This window comes from Convolutriloba macropyga, chromosome 6 (genome assembly GCF_964194025.1).
Source record: "Convolutriloba macropyga chromosome 6, txConMacr16.3, whole genome shotgun sequence".
NCBI classification, from domain to species: Eukaryota; Metazoa; Xenacoelomorpha; order Acoela; family Convolutidae; genus Convolutriloba; species Convolutriloba macropyga.
This window is the reverse complement of record NC_134473.1, coordinates 41,083,379-41,105,012: the sequence shown is the minus strand read 5'-3', so window position 1 is coordinate 41,105,012 and position 21,634 is coordinate 41,083,379. Positions and strand designations below refer to the sequence as shown.

At 36.0% G+C, this 21,634-nt stretch overlaps 2 protein-coding genes across 3 annotated transcripts in view; both read left to right on the top strand.

The window, feature by feature from the left end:
• LOC142341318 (uncharacterized) overlaps positions 1-2,015 on the top strand; it is a 42,441-nt gene extending 40,426 nt beyond the window's left edge. Inside the window, exon 4 of the mRNA XM_075392243.1 lies at positions 1,754-2,015. Within this exon, the coding sequence (XP_075248358.1) occupies positions 1,754-2,015 (262 nt within the window). The remainder of the gene's footprint in view (positions 1-1,753) is intronic.
• A 1,160-nt stretch (positions 2,016-3,175) lies between these two features.
• LOC142341692 (large ribosomal subunit protein uL1m-like) overlaps positions 3,176-21,634 on the top strand; it is a 38,272-nt gene continuing 19,813 nt past the window's right edge. Inside the window, exons 1-4 of one of the 2 annotated variants that reach the window (XM_075392843.1) lie at positions 3,176-3,451; positions 20,813-21,065; positions 21,247-21,378; positions 21,441-21,578. In XM_075392843.1, the coding sequence (XP_075248958.1) occupies positions 3,321-3,451; positions 20,813-21,065; positions 21,247-21,378; positions 21,441-21,578 (654 nt within the window). In that variant the 5' untranslated portion in view covers positions 3,176-3,320. The remainder of the gene's footprint in view (positions 3,452-20,812; positions 21,066-21,246; positions 21,379-21,440; positions 21,579-21,634) is intronic. The other variant, XM_075392845.1, reaches the window with a different exon arrangement.

The window sequence follows — 21,634 nt, the reverse complement described above, 5'->3', positions numbered from 1 at the left end:
TTTTGCAGCTCTTCGACCTGATGGAAACCAATTTTTCTACATAAAAAAATAAAAATAACAGTTTCGGAGCAAAGTTGTTAACGTTATAATATCCAAAAAGTCGACCCAAATATGTGGTGTCTTAGAAAACCTATACTCCAAAAAAAAATTTCAAAATATTCTTGGTTGATTTTGAATGACAATAGTGTGGTATTTTTCTTCACATGGCGAGGTACTTTATATTTTAAAAAAATCTAGATTAAAATCTCTTCATGTCTAAGATAATATGTACAATGAAATAGGGTCAAACAGAATTTGGTCGCATTTGATCAAAAATTTGACCCAATTGAAACAACTTATTTTAAAAACGTTATCGAAGTAAAAACCGTGTACCGTAATTTTGATTCAGATTAGTCCTCGTTGAATCAAACTAAACTAAAACCAACCAGAACTTTTCAACAAGACGGAAATTAAATTTTGGAGCTTTTGTGGGGTTAAAGCAACATTTTTGCCCGTTGGGTATCAACTTGCTCAAAAAAATGTTCACCGTTTACTACCCAAGGAAAACAACAAAGTACTTAACATTACTTTTCCAAAACCAAATAGATCGCATTGTTTTATATCTCAGAGAAAACAAATACAAGAAAAAGCTCAAACACCCTGTTATTGGATCTGAACAAATTTTTGACCAATTGAAACAACTTTGTACAAAAAATCTTAAGAGCAAACACAGGAAAAAATTTTCAGTATTTCGCAAAAAAAAACAAATATTATAATTTAGTTCCAATTGATCAAGTAAGGCCAGAAGAAATGTTTTAGCTGATTCAGACTTCATTTTTTGTCTTGAAGCCAAACGATTTACAAAACTTCATCCCCATTTACCTTGTAAAATTCATTACCTTGTAAAATTATCGATCAATCCACCAAATATGAACCTGAGAAAAAAATCATGGTTGCTACTCTAAAACCAGCATAAATTTGTTTCGTTTTAAGAACTTACAAAACGCGCATTTTCATTGTTTGAAATTTTTTGACAATTGTGCTAGAGGGAGGATGAGTTCTGTCACCAAAGCCTCTGTAAACCTAATGCCCTAACGCTTTAAAGGTAAAAAAAAATGAAGAAAAACAAACTAAAGATATCATTTAATGAAACTCAACAGTTGGCCATCGAACACAAAATTCCACTAAGTGCAACTATTTAGTGTTTAATATTTGAAAGATCAACGCTGTGTTAAATGCTGTCTTATGCAGATCAACGACAAAAGATTAAGTGCTCCATTTATTTCTGATCGATGCTAAATTTAACGCTAAAACAATTCATATCAACGCCTATTATTAAGCATTTTATATACGATCAACTCCTAACAAAAGGATTAATTTTTCAGGGCTCAGACTTAACCGTTGATTTTACACGAGCAGTACGCTTAGAAACGCCAAAAACTGTGTAAGATCTACTCTTAGAAACGAAAAATCATCAAAAAGATCTAAGCCTACAAACGCGAAATTATGAAAGATTTGCGCTCAAAAATGGTGATATCTTTTCCCAACGTGCTAGCGTAGAATTTACATAAATTCCAAGCGTTAACAGCCAATCGTATATAATTTTTTTGCAATTTTTAGTGGTGACAACTTTGCTTGGTAAGCTATCCCAGCTATTTCTGCCAGCTATATTTGGAATTGCTCTCAACTTTTTTTATTTTCCTCAATTATTTCGCCCACAGTCGGAAGTTTTTTTTGCAAATGTTTTTAGTTTTCTAGAAACGTCATTTTCTAGGAATTCAACGGCCTTCACAATTCCGATCAGTGCACTCAATGAGTCCAACAACAATAACAACAACCCTAGAAGCTCACCAAACAATATTAACAACAATGCCAACAAGAAAGAAAACAGCGGTGGCAGATCATGGGTGCCAGCGTTCTTTAAGAGCAAAATGAAATCTGTCGGGAATGGGAATGGGGGTGGAGGAGGTGTGAGCGTGGATCTAGATAAAAGCAATATTGATGAGGGTAATGAAGAAGAAGTCAGCATCTCTTGAATTTGAAAACAAATACAAGAAAAAGCTCAAACACCCTGTTATTGGATCTGAACAAATTTTTGACCAATTGAAACAACTTTGTACAAAAAATCTTAAGAGCAAACACAGTAAAAAATTTTCAGTATTTCGCAAAAAAAACAAATATTATAATTTAGTTCCAATTGATCAAGTAAGGCCAGAAGAAATGTTTTAGCTGATTCAGACTTCATTTTTTGTCTTGAAGCCAAACGATTTACAAAACTTCATCCCCATTTACCTTGTAAAATTCATTACCTTGTAAAATTATCGATCAATCCACCAAATATGAACCTGAGAAAAAAATCATGGTTGCTACTCTAAAACCAGCATAAATTTGTTTCGTTTTAAGAACTTACAAAACGCGCATTTTCATTGTTTGAAATTTTTTGACAATTGTGCTAGAGGGAGGATGAGTTCTGTCACCAAAGCCTCTGTAAACCTAATGCCCTAACGCTTTAAAGGTAAAAAAAATTGAAGAAAAACAAACTAAAGATATCATTTAATGAAACTCAACAGTTGGCCATCGAACCCAAAATTCCACTAAGTGCAACTATTTAGTGTTTAATATTTGAAAGATCAACGCTGTGTTAAATGCTGTCTTATGCAGATCAACGACAAAAGATTAAGTGCTCCATTTATTTCTGATGGATGCTAAATTTAACGCTAAAACAATTCATATCAACGCCTATTATTAAGCATTTTATATACGATCAACTCCTAACAAAAGGATTAATTTTTCAGGGCTCAGACTTAACCGTTGATTTTACACGAGCAGTACGCTTAGAAACGCCAAAAACTGTGTAAGATCTACTCTTAGAAACGAAAAATCATCAAAAAGATCTAAGCCTACAAACGCGAAATTATGAAAGATTTGCGCTCAAAAATGGTGATATCTTTTCCCAACGTGCTAGCGTAGAATTTACATAAATTCCAAGCGTTAACAGCCAATCGTATATAATTTTTTTGCAATTTTTAGTGGTGACAACTTTGCTTGGTAAGCTATCCCAGCTATTTCTGCCAGCTATATTTGGAATTGCTCTCAACTTTTTTTATTTTCCTCAATTATTTCGCCCACAGTCGGAAGTTTTTTTTGCAAATGTTTTTAGTTTTCTAGAAACGTCATTTTCTAGGAATTCAACGGCCTTCACAATTCCGATCAGTGCACTCAATGAGTCCAACAACAATAACAACAACCCTAGAAGCTCACCAAACAATATTAACAACAATGCCAACAAGAAAGAAAACAGCGGTGGCAGATCATGGGTGCCAGCGTTCTTTAAGAGCAAAATGAAATCTGTCGGGAATGGGAATGGGGGTGGAGGAGGTGTGAGCGTGGATCTAGATAAAAGCAATATTGATGAGGGTAATGAAGAAGAAGTCAGCATCTCGGAGAATTTGGAACTTCAAGCCAAGTTGAGGTCAGATAGAAAAATTTTCTTGGGAGAAAATTTAATCTCACTGATTATTCTGCTACTTCTGTAGGGCTGCTGGCTGTGCAGAGTTCAACATGCTTGGTTCAGTGAGTTCTAAAAGGCGATCCATAACCCTTTGGCATCGTTTCACTATATATGTTTGTAAAGTATTGCGCATATTTTCTATTTTTGTAGCAGAGCATGATTTTCAATGCCAACGTAAATCTTCAGTGCCAACGTAAAAATTTTTTTACAAAAATGAATTGGAACCCTAGCAAGAGGACTGAAAAAAAAACCGCGCAAGAAACATGCGGTATGTTCGGTTTTCGACTTGAGAAAACATCGGTATGTTCGATCTCTTAATGTCGGTATGCCCGATTTCTCAAAATCGGTATGTTTTATTTGAAACGAAAGAAATCATTGGTTTAAAAATTCACGATCTTGTACTTGATCTCTCTTGATCATATCAAGACTCAGTGAGTGTTATCTAATGAACTGATCATCAATGTTCAACAAGTCTGTTAAATTTTAAACTTGAAAAACACATTCGTTTTTCCAACTAGTTTTATGAAAAGAGCTAAGGATGAAAGAAAATCAATTGTCATTTATTTTGATGAAATTGTTTCCAAAAGGTATGTTTAAAAATTTTTAAAAGTTATCATAACATTTGCCTAAACTATAAACAAAAAATCTGAAATTTTGGAAAAACGATTTCATAGCTTTCCAACCAAAAATACAAAATCCAAGAAACCGAACAAACGCTCAATTATCTTACTTTTAAAACCAAACCTACAAAATCTAGGACACCGAACGTACGAGTAATTATCTTACGTTGAAAACCAAACATACAAAATCTAGGAAACCAAACATACACGCAAATTTTGATAGTTTGAAACTGGTTATACCGACGACTCCTTACGTTTAAAAACTGAACGTATCGACGATATGGAAATCGTTGTTTTTGTCTAACGAAAACCGAGCATACGAACTTTTTTTTTACCTCAAAAATCGACTATTCTTTAACTAGGTAACAGCCTTGCAGGAATGTTAAACACATTGAGGTAGCACGTTGCATAACATGAGCAATTCAATTGGATCATCCTTAAAACTACTTTAAAGCCTGGTTAACCTTTGTTTTTATTTGAACAAAATAGGAGAAAAGAGCATATAAAAGAGCGCAGATTTTGTACATTATGCCTCACTCGAAAATTTTAATGCATTTTTTGGAGCTAAATATGTTGATATATTAAATTACCGAGAACAAACAAAAAATTGTAAAAAGTAACTTAAAAATTCCCGTTCAAATTCCAAGACACGGCTTGTTGTGGCTTCTAAAATATTTTGGCAATATCTCATTCTCAAGGCCTGGTTCTCACGTTTTACTAAAAATAAATGACTGAAAACGTTTCTAAAACTGTTGGTCATTAAGTTAAGATTATCCTTACTGATAAATCATGACCAAATTATAATGAACTTGGTTGGCCTTCAGTCAATTTGTGCAATTTCTGCTAAATTTTAGTTTAAAACAGCCGGTGTAGATTAGAACACTCTCTAACTAACCATCTGACAAAACTTGCTGAACAATAAATTAATTGAATATCAATATTTAGGCAATTTGATAGGCAACACGGCTGATTAACATTTTCCGTATGTTCTCACCACAATACTACTATATTAAACAAAAACAAGTTGACTGTGATGCTGAGTGTAAAATTACATTTAAGACATTATCGTTACTGATCACTGATTGCTTTAAAAAATAAAGGACAGCAAGCAATTTTTTTCTTTTTAAACGTCAAAGAACTCCGCTGAATGCCCAAACTCGAAAACGCAAAAGGCTTGCATACCCTTAGATGAGGCAAAACTGTGACATAATATCATTAACAGTTGTAATGAAACCTGCTAAAAACGCTCCAGAAATAAACAATACCAAAAACCTGCCTTGTTACAATATAGAAGCAAATGCCCAAAAAATTAGCGCATTTGTAAGTAAATTTATTGAATCAAGAGTGGCTCTTGAAGTAGTCCATGTGCCGCTTGAAGGTATCCGTACTTTTCATGCAGAAATAATTTTTAACTCGTCTGACAATTTCATCGGAAAAGGAGTAATTTTTAAGACAAAAACAGGTTTTTTAAGATCACTTTGTACAATCCTGGCCCTCGTTGATCGGAAAGTTATTGCTGCCAACAAAGATCTGAAGAGTTTCCAAGAGTTTTCTAATGATTAAACAAATTATTATTGCTACCAGTTGCAAATTTTATCCTTAGACCATTTCAATCATTCATACCATTTGGAAAGAATTTTGTGAATCAAAATTTTTGAAACGTTATCGGCTTATTCCTTGAACATCTTGTACTAAATGAACCGCAAGAGTAGAGCACTCGCTTTCTCCTGATCATAAAGAAAAGTATTCGGTATCACTGGTGTTTAATTTTCATTATGAGCAAGTACTCGTTCAAGTACCATGACACACTTTGTTGTTGTTCTAAGTACCTTATGGGCGAGTCTTCCCCTGTTCAAAATTGGAATTGTGACACTCTTGCAAATTTAACCTAGTCTTTACCAGATTCTACTAAATTACGATATTCCAGACAAAAACAAAATTTGAAGCAAAATTCTTCTAAACTAATATTCTTTTGATTCCACTTGACCAATAATGCGGTGTTTTGTTTTTGAGCCGTGCCAACGAGGTTTTTGTCATGCAACTATCTCTAATAATGGCACTGTGGCTTAACAAGGTGGCTCGGTGTTCAATGAACGAATTTCATTGATTTGTTCTGCTCTAGCTTATAGGCAAGTTAAAAACATTCATCTTGTAACTGGAAATTACGGGGCTTTGGACTTAATTGGACCAAAATCATTGACTGCAGTTCGGTTGAGTGGAAACAAACGCCCATCAGCTCTCAATCGCCCGATGTTTGTATTTGGTCGTTGAATCGGATTGACAAACATTTGCCGAAAATTGACAACCCGCAGATTGATTTTACGCAGCATATTACCTAATGCAAATATCCAGAATTTTTTGGATACCCAATGAATTGTTGTAAGCATTATGGAGAGCTTCGTGTTATACAGTGTGCCTAATTGTTTGCTAAGCTTTTGATTTGAACTATTTGGAAGATTAATTGGTAAAGCTGTTCGGTCTCACCTTCTTTGAGTGATCTTTTTTGCGTTTAGTTTTCTATCTCATGCCCTAAGATGATTGATGGATTGCGGTGGTGCCATCAAATCCCATTATAGGATTAGTTAATTTGAGAGTCTTCATCATCCTCATCATCATCATCATCATCATCATCATCATCATCATCATCATCATCATCATCATCATCATCATCATCATCATCATCATCATCATCATCATCATCATCATCATCATCATCATCATCATCATCATCATCATCATCATCATCATCATCATCATCATCATCATCATCATCATCATCATCATCATCATCATCATCATCATCATCATCATCATCATCATCATCATCATCATCATCATCATCATCATCATCATCATCATCATCATCATCATCATCATCATCATCATCATCATCATCATCATCATCATCATCATCATCATCATCATCATCATCATCATCATCATCATCATCATCATCATCATCATCATCATCATCATCATCATCATCATCATCATCATCATCATCATCATCATGCTCTTGTCACATTGTCTTTGGCCATCTGTGTTTATCTTCCAGTAGTCAAATCAGCACACTTATCTACATGGACCCTTAGAGTCTTTCTGCTGTTGATGTAAGATTGGTTTTCGACTGTTTAAAAGTTGGTTTTCGAAGTTCAGTAGACCAACTAATTGTGCTGCACGGGTTGCTGCTGTTCTAATGACAACAGTGACATCTTGTTTTTTGTGTGTTGACTTTTTCTAATACAGGAGAGTTGAAACATCTGGCCAGTGACAGAGACAGTCAATTTTAACAAAATTTCTTTCAAATATGTCTCATGCTGTCGAACAGCTAAGAATTCTGTCACTGATAGTGATTGCCAATTTTCACACTCTTTTTTTTCTAAAATCTCTCTTATAAGAGCGATTTTGTAAGCAACTGCTTGAATATTAAGATATTTTCTCATGGGAATTAACCAACATTTATCCATCACATAGGTCAACTTCAGCATTGCTTCTTCTTGAAGCACCTCAGAAAGGCGCTTGGGGTCTTCTCAAAACGGTTTGAGATTGAGTTAAATGCTTTTGAGAGAGCGAGGAATGCTCCACAAACTGTATTCTTTTTATCCATTTCAGCTCTTACATATTCCGTACATTGTAGTATGGCATCTGTTGTGGACACTTTTTTTCTATATCCAAAATGTTTAGGTGACAGCAATTTATTTGAGATCAAATAGTCATTAATTTGGTTCCTTATAACTTGCTCAAAAATTTTTGCCAAGGCGCCGGTTACTGATATTGGACGATAGTTAGTGGGATCTTCTGTGTTTCCTTTTTATAAAGAGGTGAGACCAAAGATTTTTTGAGGTCAGTCGGAAAGAAGACTCAGAAATAAACTCATTTATCAGAAAACAGAGAGGCTCCGCAAGGACCGATTGGGCATCTTTCAACGCCCATGCGGGAATTTTTGAAGAACCCAAAGGTTTGTTCACATTCAAACATTTTATTAAATCATGGACTTCTGTACAAGTAACAAATTTGAAGAAAAATCTATTTGCATTTCCCGTATCAGCTGAGAACAATGTTTTATCAATTTTTTTTTTCGCCAAAATATTCCCCCAAAACTGAAAATTTGAAGTTCAAAAGGTTTGCGATGTCTTTTCCGTTCGTAATAAGCTCACCGAAGCTGTTACGCAGAGTGTCTATTACAATTCGTTGTTCTTCGTTGCTCCTAACTTCTTGCATAAATTTCAAGCGACTTTTTTCTGTGTTCAGAGAAATAAAGTCTTTTAAAAAGGAAGCTTCATTTTCTGATTTGAAATTTTTTCCAGATAGGAACTTATTTCTATTCAGGAAAATTTTTGGATTGTCATTCTTCACAAAACAAGATTTCAATGGTGCATGCACATTTATTGCTTGCTCGACTACGATACAAAATTGCAACATCATTTCGTTAGCATTTTGTGACATCCAGAAAAGACTCCAATCTGAACTCCGAATATATTCCTGAAAATTTTCTTTAGAATAGTTCTTTTTGTCGAAAAAAGTTTTTTTGATTGGCATTTGTTTCATCATCATTTTTTCGTGTAATATAGCAACTGTTCCGTAATGATCACTATTCAAGATTCTCTCTGTAACAAAACATTTTTTGAAGTTTTCCGTGTTGATATAATCAATCAGTGCAGTCTTATTGACACTCTGTCTTGTCCCTATATTTTTGTTACATGACACCAACCCGTACGGAAAAAATAGCGTTTCTAATTTTCGTTTTTCGTTCTTTTGAAAAAAATCAATATTGTAATCGCCCATTAAAATTATTCGTTTGTTCTCAGCTGCAGCACAGTCAATTCCCAGAGCCAGTTCTGACAGAAACGTTTCAGAAAGGTGTTTGGTCGGGCAGTACGAAATATTTATCAAATACTTCTTTTTATTGAACTGACATTCTACCCAGATGCTTTCGAACCGGGATTCCGAGACGGTGGTAAGATCTGAACGTGCTTTAGGTTTAAATGATCTAGGTATATAGAGCAGCAGACCACCTCCACTTGTTTTGTCATGTAATGAAAGATTCCTATCTTTTCTGAAACATTGAAAATTTTCACTGCGTACTTCCCAAAAACGGATATCGTCATTCATTTTGAGCCATGTTTCTGTAAAGCTAAAAATTGTGTTTTTTCCCAAATCATCCATTAATTGCTTCAAGGTAGAGTCCTGACCAACAATACTTCTACAATTGAGGGAGAAAATCTTTACATAATTCTTAAAAGACGCCCCTACTGTTTTAACACACTCAGCATATTTCAGAACTGGCCCTGGGTTTTGTTCTACATCTCCACATTGAATCATGATAGAAGCCTTAACTATTAAGACAAAACAAATATTTAGTACACGGGAAAAAAATTGTAATTAAATTAAAAGCCGTTCCCGGTGTTCTATTGTTTAACACGAAAAAAGGCACCTCATGAAAATTGTCGTACACCAATTCACTTGACGATAGAGTTCATGAAGATAAAATAAGTAGAATATTGAGACTGATTCTCCATTTCCATGAAGTGCCTTCCCTAAATATCGATATAAAATTTGAAAAATAAAACAAGCAATACATCATCTCGCGTTACTATACGAATTATTAAAAAAAAATTATTTCCCCTGGTGTAGTAATAGGTTTGGTTGAAAAGTTTCCGTTGAAAAGAATGAAATTTATTTCTATTAAACGATTGGTTGAAACTGCGATTGTATTGAGCGTTTGCAATAATATTATTTGATGTGAGAAGAAAGTGTCCTAAAACTGCATTCTTTAAAAAAGGTACTCCCTGACAGTAATTAAAATGTAAATCATCATAAAACAGATAGTTGTAGTGGTGTAGTGTCATCATCATTTGATGAATAGGTAATAATTTCAAATTCATATTATTAGCGAAGTTTGCATAAATTTCAAGTTTTTTGTTGAAAGCAGATGTTCGTTCATTAGCAACAGAGTTATAATTTGATGAATTGATTGGTGGGATTTCCATTAGCACTAGAGATTTGGGTTTAAATTTGCTAGACACTACTTCAACTAATTCATTGTACTCATTGAAAAAGTCGTTCACATCACGATGTTTTTGTTTTAAAATCGAATTGGTTCCATCTTGCAAAACAACAGTTTTAAGTTCTTTCTCGGGATATTTTTTTAGAACAGCTATCTTTTCTTTTGTTGTTGAACCTCTATATGCGTGAATGCAGATGTCCTGCGGTATTGAATTATCATTGACCAAATTCTTAACCAAACTACGTCCAAGTAATAAATTCTCCGTGTCTTCTGGAATACTAAAAGTTGGAAACGTTCTCACCTTGTATTCGTTATTTAAACTATGTGGTATTTCCTGATCTTTTTTGTATGTTGCCTGATCACCGTCCTGTCTGCTTTCTTTGATGTAAACGCTGCATTGTATAACATAATTTTTTATAAGGTCATCTTTTTCTTCAACTTTTTTGAAAAAGTTCGCATTTAGAGAGTTTCTCGAAGGATTGGAGGGATAGCATTGTGGTAGAAATAAACAATTTGTTTGTTTACAGATGGAACAATTTTTACAATAAGGGTATAATTCGTAAAAGCAAGCGAAATAATGTATCTAATCTAAGCAAAAATAATCTTTTTAAAACATGGAGGTTAAAAGAGCAATTCGAGTTAAAACGTAGACATTATTAATAGCCGCGTCAGCAATTCCAGGCGGCTATTATTACGCTCCTATTTTTTTTATCGTCTAACAGATTTTTGTTTTGTCTTACCCTGACTTTCATGACTTTGATGACTTTTCATGAGTTTGAGCTTTCAAAACGGGATTAGCAGGTAAGGCTCAGCATAACCAGGTAAAGACCTCAACTTTCATTAGAGGCCCTTATCCGCGTTTGCTAGTCCTTCAAGTACTTAGAGTGGTGAGGTTACTGGAAATTTACCTCACTAAAATAACGACTTGTAAAATCACTGAATGAACTTTAAATTTTATGAGAATTTACTAGTTAAAGATCAAGTGTTCATTTAAGTATTGCCAAATCTTTTTTCCCTAATTCTTGAGTATTAGAGTCTTGAGTTTATGGTTCCGAATATACTTTTTGAAAAAGCTCCCTTATTGTTTTTTCCTTATAGAACGTACGTGTTTCATAAAAATGACAGACCGGATCTAACCCACTTAATGAATTTTGAATTTTATGACAATTTACTAGTTAAAGATCAGTAGTGTGCATCTAAGTATTGCCAAATCTTTTTCCCCTAATTTTTGAGTATTAGGTATTATGGTTTTGAATATCTTTTTTGAAAAAACTCTTTTATGGTTTTTTTCTTATAGAGCGTGCGTGTCTCATAAAAATGACAGACCGGATCTAGCTCACTTAATGAATTTTAAATTTTATGACAAATTTTTAGTTAACGATCAATAGTGTGCATCTAAGTATAGCCCAATATATTTTCCCTAATTCTTAAGTATTATAGTCTAGAGTTTATGGTTTCGAATATTTTTTTTGAAAAAGCACCCTTATGGCTTGTTCTTTATAGAGCGTGCGTGTCTCATAAAAATGACAGACCGAATCTAACACAAAAGGTCTAATGGTCTATATTGAAGGAGTGGTGGTCAATCTGTGAACCTGTCTAATGGTTCTTTATTAAAGGACTGGTGGTCAATTTTTTGCCGTATATTTGTCTTTTAAATGATGGGAAATGTTGTGAAAAAAATCGAAATTCTAAATATAGATTTTTTCAAAAATCGATTTTTTTGCCCCATAGGAGGACCAAAACTTTTCGAAAAATGGGGCCTAAAGTATTTTGTCGTTTTTTGTTTCTGATGGATGGGATAGGCTGTGAAACGTGTTGCAAATAGGCGAATCATAACTTTTTAATTTTTAAAAAATTTTTTTAAAAACTAAGATTTAACTTTATTTGCATTTTGTTGGCTTTAATCACTGTGAAAACAAAAGTTAACTAATGTCTAAGAGCAAAAGATAGGTTTGATCTACATCCCCGGGATCAGCCCCATTACTCACACCCACTACACACAACGCATACACACACCAACCCTGCACACACCAACGCACCACAGCGCCAAACCCCAACCAAACCTACACACACGAATCCAAACTTCCAACCAACATACACTCATCCCTGCGTTTTTCGGCTTCAATCAATGTAAAAAAATATTTGATTAATGTCTAAGAGCATCAGGTAGGCTTGATCTACATCCACGGGACCAACCCGATGACCCACACTCACTATACCTTTTCAAATTTTATATCATATGAAAGTACGTATTCACAAAAACACGCAAGAGAACGAAGAAACAAATCAAGGAGAAAAAATTCACGAGGAATTAAAATGTTTCTGCTCTGTGTTTTTGACAAATGAAAGAAATTAACTGTCGCATTTCATGATCAAATAAGTTCGTCAGTTCTTTTCCAGAGATCTGTTTTTGTTTAAATAATTCACAGCCAATCAGTTTTATCTAAGTAAAACAATTCAACTGTACTACATGTACAGAAAACATACCACAAATTTGAATAAAAGGTGGAGCAGGAGACTGTTTTGATTGTGGGTTTTCGGCGACCTGTGGGTTTCCGGCCCGATGCGCTTCCGCTGCGCCATCTTGCTATAATATCGATTTACCTCTTTGAACCAACACATACATGAAAGCGCACCATTGTAAGTTAGCATCCCATACTCTTCTTCACAAAAACTGAATAAAATAATATATTGATTGTTAAGTAGTAACTGAATAAAAACAGACAAAGAAGTCAAAATTACTCCAAATTTCTGTGTTTGTCTGTTTGCTAAGCCTTGAGTATTTGGCGGAAATTGTACTAAGTTTGTTTAATCCATCGTATTTCTTTTCTGATCAGCTTGTTATACCCACTTGTAGTGATTCTGTGTTGTGATGAGGTCCGTATTGTCTCAGTGACAACAAAATTCGTTGTCTTGATGGCTTCAAAAACTCGATAGGAGTGTTCAATTAGAGGATGATGGGATTGGTTTGGTTTTCACAAGACGCAGTTCAACATTTTTTATTTGATTAATTCATCAACCGCTAACATATGATGAAAAGTTTTTCAGTGCTTGCATTATTTGTTCGGTCATATCAGAAAAAAAATTCGTTACCCAATCCAAGAAAATCTAACTGTTGAGGTCTTTAATTTGCTAACATTGTCATATGCTCAAACAAACTTTTCAATTTTTCTATTCACTGGTATTGCAAGTTCTATTTTTGCACTGAATTCAATTTTTGAGGTTGAATCTGATTGCCTAATTGAATAACAACCTCTAAATCCGTTTGGTTTACCGCGCAAAAAGCTCAGCTAATCGATATCATTTTTTTCTATCGAAACATTTCTCATAATTTAAGAACTCTATCGAAGGCTTTTTTGGCAGCATTTTTTATTGATGCGTCATTTGCTGCTTCACCGGTCCATACTGGTAAGCCATGATATTTGATCATGTGCTCAATGTAGAATGAATCACTTACAAAAAAATAGTTGCAATAAAGCCGATCTCTGGGTCTGACTGAGAGATGATTTTCTCTTATGTGGTTTTCCGGTTCAATAACTCTGCCTCTTTCAGATCAGCATTCTTGACAAACAAAACTATTGATTTTGGTGTACTGTTAGCGAACTGTTTGTTTGTGGCGTCTGAGACTACAATTGCTAGAAAGTTCTCTAATGTAAACACTAGTTTTCAGTCTTCGTTATTTCTACCTCACTGATAATTAGGTTCGATTGTAAAATAGAAAATCTGCCTTATCTGCCGACTGTTTTTTAAAACATCGAGTCATAATCAACATTTTGCAAAGCAATGTTTAACAAAAATGTGGTAATAAGCTTAAATGAATCAAGAGAATAACAAATGGCAAATGAGAAATTTTCTTTGCGGAAACTGTTTTTTTTGTTGAGTCATCCAATCAAATAAATATATTTAATTTTTATTTTGCATAATTACTCAGTTTCGGTCTCTTTGCCTTGAACAAATGGCCCAAAAATGTTGCCCCGACTCTTATGTCAATAATGCAGCAGCGCTAATGTTTGCCAAGATTTCTTGTCTCTATTCGTTAGGCAGTTGATTTTGGCTAGGCAGGCGATACAGCAATAAATTTTACCCGGGGTTTGATCAAAATACAACTGCTTGTTGTAAGCAACTTTCATTCTAAAAAAAAAGAGAATTTTATTGCAAATTAAAAACTGGCAGACAAAAGGGAAATTGTATTTTGAATCCAGTCATGTGTTCACTTTAATAATTTATTTTTTGTAGCAGATGTTACATAGACAAAAATTTAGGACTTCTGCAATCAGTAATTTGGAGTTGGCTATAAATCGTGTTCGTACAGGTTCAATGAAAAGATTAATTGAAAACTTATTAACTTAAATTGATACCAATATAAACTTGAGAGATTTAACAGACATGAACAAAGTGCCTTTATAGCCGAGACAGTTTGATGACCTTCCTTGCTAGAATATAACATTGGATTCGAATTTTTGTCTCATCTTCATCTGAAAAATTGTCCAAGAGTAAGGAATGCTGTTTTTCGGCATTTTGTTGAATTATAATACAGTTGAGATGAATTATCAAACCTCCAGATTTCTGATATCTGCTCCTCTTCTGCAAGCTGCCCAAGCTAGTTTTTCCAAATTTCGAAACAATCTTGGTCCTAATTTTCGAACAGCTTTCTTGTTCTCTTGGAAAATTTCCTTGGATCTTCTCCTTTTTTTGTTTTAATAGGCGTGATGCCACCCTATTAGCGCGGAGAATAAGAAGAGTCAGTAATTGCTGACTTTTTCTCAAGCGTTTTTGTTAATTGAAAATTATCATGCTATTTTGCATAGTTGACCATTGATTCTTTTTATAAATTACGGGGATATCAATACCGTTATCACCGCGCCATAAGCCTATGTTTTTTTCAAGGATTCCTTCATCAAAGCAATTTTCTGGTTAATGAGACAAACAAGTGATCTAGTTTGACAATCGTTTGCTTCTTTAATTTTTAAATTTTCAGTAACTATAGTTTTCATATCAGGAAAATTTCAGCAGTAACTGGTTTGTAACAAACAAGAAACTGGATTTTAGTTTTCACAAATAATATCTTGGCAGTGAAAAAGCAAACGAAGAGGTTTATCAATTAAATCGGTATAAATGTTAATTCTGATAAAGTTGATTTTTCGCTACTGTTTATTAGAAACATTTTCAGAAATGTTCAGAAAATGACATAATGTCATGGAGACACAACCGCCCGTCAGGCAACTGTAACTTTTACGGAAGACTGAAAATGATTAACTCTTAAATAAAATTTGGGTGCAAAACCAAGCGTTACAATCTCTGAAGCCTCTACTACCTACATCTCAATTGACTCGAATTTATGCATAGTGTTAGTTGTAGTACAAGCTTCGGGCTTCCGCCCATAGGGTGTCAATCCTGGTGTTTATCAGTCTATTGCAGTTTATTTTTTCCCGTGGTTACATTTTCCACGTTTGCACACTATGCATCAGGTGCACTTCTTTAGTTGATTGCAACTATTTGTTTGCTTGTTGAGTACTTTGCCGTTGTTCCTGTATACAAGGGATACAAATGTTATAATACTGCTTTGTTTATTAATTCAAATTCATCTCTGCTATTCGGTCTAGTATTTGACTCGTTTTTCAGTTCATGTTATTCTCGTTTTCCTCTTCAAGTGTCAGCAATTTACCACCTACTACAAGTTTTTCAAGTTTCTCTAAAAGTAGAGGAAATGTGGAGCCCTATTTCGAGTCCTAATTGGTATGATTTCAGGTCAGTTCACACCACTCGTGACATCCAGGTACTTAGAGCAGTCATTATTTGTTTTTACGTACTGTTGCCTTTCTTCAAGATATAAATGCAGAAGTGTCAGCAGTTTACCACCTTCTTCAATTATTTCAAGTTTCTCTATAAGTTGAAGAAACCAATTTGTCACAATTAATATTAATTCTGATATTTAAAACAAACGTTTTCGAATTTTACGTTCATCGTCAGGTTGAAACTGTTTCTTAAATTGTTAAGGGATATGATATGTATTTTTATTTGTCTGAGACCACAATCTAACCAATTCTAGGAATTATTTGTCAAAAACAATTCTAGTAGCTATCTGTCTCTATAAACAATTCTAGGAACGAACTATCCTTCTCTATAAGGATATGATGGGGAACTTTGTCAAAAGTTTTTGTGAAGTCCAGATACAAAATTGTGAGCTTGTGAGTTGTCTCATCGCCGTACTTATTATCGATAGAATGTAGAAAAATCAAAAGGTGATTCGTGGCAGATCTAGGATAGAATAGAACTAGGATTTTTAATAACGAAATTGTAGGGGTTTGCTCTTAAGCAGTGTAGGACAGTCCAATGGATTAGTAGTGATTTCCCACTGTGAGACGTAACTATAGCGTTTTCAGAGCTGCGTCATGACAAATATAAACTTAAACATCACTGCATTGTATACAATTATAAAGACAAGGCACTATAAATCTTTTAGAAATGCGACAAAAGAATTGAACTTCTATATAAGCTAATTTGTTATGAATTTGGTCTCCCTCAGACTCCCAATGTCGGTGGACCGTTTGGAACCAATGCACCTCTGAGGTATATAATAGCGCTGAGCTGAAGAGCAAAATTTGTTATTGTGTGTATGAACGTTAATACGTCGGAGCATGATTCGTCTTTCTTTTTCAGCAATTTTGCTAGCTAGTTGTTTAATAAAGCGCGTTGCAGACGGTCCTGCGCCTTCCCTGCAGGAGAACACGAGCGGATTGAAGTTATGCTTCTCAAGGACAAATATTCGTTGCTCATACTTCAGGCACTTCATTGACTCATGATAATTGTACGCTTCTACTGAAATCTTCGGGCATGACTTGGCAGGCGGGCTAAAAACCTTCACAACGAAGAAATAACGGCGAAACTTCAACGCCCACAGACCATTCGTTTTAATTTTTAGTCGCTCGTTATCATCGGTGTTGGAAGTTTTGTGTATGAAGGACTTGTCTTGAAGCAATTGAGGAGTCGGCTCAACTTCGACATCATAGCAAACTTCATATATGATTTTAGCAAAGATGTCTCGGATCTCGTTGTGTCTCATGTGTGCACAGCCCCTTTCCCACAGTGAAGGTCATGTGATAGGTTAAACTTTTCACCACATTGACAATTAATGGTAACGGCAGAGTTTTTGGCAACAATGTTATATCTAATGCAAAGCCCGTTTCTAAATATCTAATGCAAAGCCCGTACGACTTCGTTAGTCTAAAACCGTAACGTTTGAGCGCTAGCGCAGTGAGCCAGCTCGAGGCTCTTTTTTCCGAAACCATTTCCATTACGTGGTTTTGCTCAGTCCGATGTCTTTCCATAGGATCCTTCTTACGCGACTGAATAATATTCAGGCGTGCGGTTCTATGGCCGTCTGTTGTTTTATGCGTTCTTGGGTGAGATTAGCATTCGCTCGATCCTCATCATCCAAAAGCGGCGTACTCTGTTTCATATTCTATTGGCTCCATGATGTTAATTCCGCCCTCCCGGGTTGGTAGCGAATACAATCGCCGTACAGATTGAGACACCGGAGAGTCAAAGAATGCCGATAGGACGTGCGGTTGGATGTTGGTTTCTGCGTCTGTGAATATATTCCGTGAGTACAGCGTTGTCCGGGACATAAAATTTGAATTATGTTGCACGCCTCTTGTGAGGCATGTCTAAGCGTTCTGAGGAGAGGTTTTTGCTACCTGCTCCAATTTCTTTCAACAATTTGGAAAATTTTCCAGCTGTGGTTACATTAAAAATTATCGTAGGCTTTCTCATTGCCAATTACAGATCCTAGTACGTGGCAGCCCTCATCAATTTCAACTGAACAAACAACTTGAGAGTTTTAATTTTTGATGCTCCTTTCTTTTAATGGACACTTCGGGCCGTTCACGCTGGAGCAAAAATAGCTAGCATGTTCAGTGAGTTGTTTGAAGATCAAGAGTTAGTCCTCCAAACGTCCTACAGCGCTGCCTTGGCCTGTTTACCATTATTGCGACACGCGTGTATTCTAGAGAAACCTGAGCAAGGGTAGGGTGGCTACTCCATACATTGCCACAGCAAGGCGGTCCCCTTGTGTTGTGCCCTCTAGAGACTGCAGTGTTTTACCCGCGACATATAAGTCCGACGGGGCTGAATATGAGTTTTGAACAACAAAACTCAAGGCAGGGCAGTTTCTCTTGATATTTTCAACTGCCAAGTTACGGTTGAAGCAGTTGAAGGCGTTCTTTGCGTCTTTTAGGAGAACAGCTTATTTTTCCGGTTTTTCATAATGCAAGCGCAGAAAGTGAATTGTGTGTTCGATCGCGCATTTTTGGCCTAGGCAAGAATCTTTGTTGCCGCCCAAAAAGCGTAGGTTGTTTTCGATACGCCTTATGATGCATTTGCCTATGATGCGATAAAGAAATTCTTCTACGCCAATAGGTCGAATTCCGGGGTTTTTGTTTAAGGGGATTAGTCTGCACGCGTTGTACGCTTCCAGAGGTTTTTCAGATAAATTTTCAGTTGCAAGACAAATAGCAATTCTGGCTCTCGTTTCCGCTATATTTGCTGAAATTTCTTCGAGAAAATTGAAAATTCGTCCCCAATCGTTTGGGTCTAAACCGGACGGACCGTGTTTGCCATGTGTTTTGAAGGCTGTCTTTTTATCTGCAGATGCGCCTATGTTTTCGTCGATTGCAGATGGTACGGAATTGACTCAAACATGTTCTCGTCGGCCATGTAATTCAAGTTGACTTGGGAAGGAGACGGGTGTCTCTGTTTGAGCAACTCATATACAGTTTTCCCGTTAATTGTATCCTTTGAAGATAACATTCAGGATGATAGTTTATTAGTAAGACACTTCATGGCGTCCAAAATTTTCCCGGTCTAATGAGTTTGTTGAATTGTTTCCTTTCATCAGTTTTGCCGATTTCAGAGATATTTTATTGTTTATATCGCAGAGCTCTAGCTTCCAGTAGTTGCTCGTTGAGGCGGCCGTGGAACCATAATTGTAGGCGCTGGACGAAGGTCTTGGTAGCTGACCCATTATTGGTCGATTTCACGCTAGGAAAAACCATATGGGGGAAGATAGCGGCATTCTTAAGTGAAAGCTCTTCAGAGAAGCCCCTTACTGCAAATTTTTGGAGAATTTCATTAAAACATTCAACGAATATTTGCCCTGCTTTGTTTTTGTTCAGTATTATGAAGTCTGCCCGCCAGTGACAGATCGCTTTATGATTTCTGTCGATCTTATCGGCGTTTCATTACAGTGTATGCCAGAACGTTTTGCAAATATTTTTGTTCTTTTTTCGCTACGTTTTGGGGTGCCGATGGGACTATGGGTCCATTGCTGGTATCATCAGCAACTTGGGCCTCTCGTCGCGGTAAAGAGGTTGTATGGTCTTGATTTTGGGTATGGAGGTCAGTTGGCAGGGCTGTAGTGGTGACGTTGCGATCTTAATGTGTGCCTTTTGAAATGCATCGCGGACATTGAAACCCGGGAGGGAGTTCAGCGCAGCGTTTCAAACCACTGCACCTTTCGTGAAGCCAACCGCAACCATTGCAGCAAACGTTCACATTCCCCAGAAGAGTTTTACAACGAATGTATTCACATTGATTATGACAACGGTTGAGCGAAGTGTCACATCCATTGTCGTAGAATATTGCGTGAGAGGAAACCGCATTTAGTAAGGAGCAAAATCATAAATCAAAAGATCAAGCATTCGAGCAAATGGCTGATTGTCATAGTATGAGAAATGTACACCATCTCTAGAGAAGAAAGTAAAATCATAGATAGTGTCAAAGCTAAGGGTGATTACACAAGGTTAAAAGTTAAAAAGCACAACCTGAAGAGCACTATTTAGAGCAAATATCTTATTGATATGGGGTTGATTAACTGAAAGAATGGTTTTTGGCACAATTACAGTTTAGGGATTGAACTTCATATATAATATATTAAAAGACACTGCCAATCATTAGCGAACTGTGGGGGAGTACTTCGAATATCATTAAACCCGGCAATAATAACAACACCTTTGTTTTTGCGAGGAGTATTGTGAGATGACTTGCACCTCTGTAAGAGTGACCACTAGACTGCACGGTTGTGGGATCCAAGTACCTTGTTAGTGACGTCCCCAGAACAAGTCTCAAACCAACTTGGCATCCATGGGGGTTTGAACCGGCTCATATGCTCCTAAGCAGAGAAAACGGGCTGAACGAAACAAGAAATTACAATTTTTAACCTAAAATATTCGGCTTTGATTGGAAATACAAATTCAATTTAGTTTTTCAAAAAAATCATCAACGATACAACCTTTCAAAGATGAGCTGGGTCTTGCGATGCTCAGGTCCAGGTGTGAGCGTCAGGCGTTGGGAAGCAACATCGTTAAAATCATATTTCTATATCACCATCAGAGATTATCACCATATCACGAGAGGCAGATTAGGGCGAAGCAGCGAAACGGTGACGCCGAAAGGTGCACAGGGTAGGACAGGGGTGACACTATTAAACAGGAGTGCCAATGATCCACGTTGCTGAAGCAGTATGGCTTGAAGGAGAAGTATGGCTCGAAGTGCCCAATTCGTCCGAAGCTATTTAATAAGTTTATGACAACGATTAGGCTAAGTTTCTGAAAGGCTAGGATTCTTAAAGAGCTAGGATTTATGTGAAAACTCAATTGTTTGAACAGTTACATGTGCTCCAGTTTAGTAAATCTTTAGAAGCTATGCTCTCCAGAATAGAGTGAACTGGAAGAGGTTTGCGATCACAGTTTGCCCGGCATTTCTCAGCAGGAACAAAATTCTTGAACACAAATTGAAACATTATGGCAAAAGAGTGGTCCTGAAGGCACTGGATCTGTGCCCCAGTTTCACCAACTATGCTGCAGCCCTTTCTGTTGCGGATCCAAACAGCTCACCATGCCTGTTGTCCCCAGGAACTGACTCAATTGATCTGAATGAGAATGAATTTCAGGTACTTAAAACTGCAGGAAGCTCAATTGCTTTTCTCGTTTAAAAAATCTACCAAAAAGCCTCAATTGTATGTACGGTTTATCAATAGGTTTTTAGCTATCCAATTAGCTTTGCTTGGAGATGGGAGAGAATCGCAATTTCGTTGCAATTGTAGCAAAGAAAACTCGTCTTTTCGTTTGCAGGAGTTCGAACAACAGAAGAAATTGTTTGACATATTTGATATGGAGCAGTTGGTGATGCTTTTGCGGAATCCATTTGCGTCTGTCAACGTTCCCGTTGACTATGGTCTATGTGTTGGATTCGTTTGCCCTGAGGTTAGAAGGATTTTTATCAACAACAACACTCATAACATAACCTAAAACAATAATCGTTTCAGTCATGTGCTGACGACAAAATTTGCATGTTTAAATGCGATGAGGCATTTCGAAATATACGTAAATCTTTGGGAAATTGGAGATGTAAGGCATTCACGGAATATACCGGGACAAGCTGCAAACTAGTTCAGCGGAAGCAGGTCTGTTTTTATTTATTATGTACCAATTTAGAGTTAAATGGAATTCAAGTGTTTTT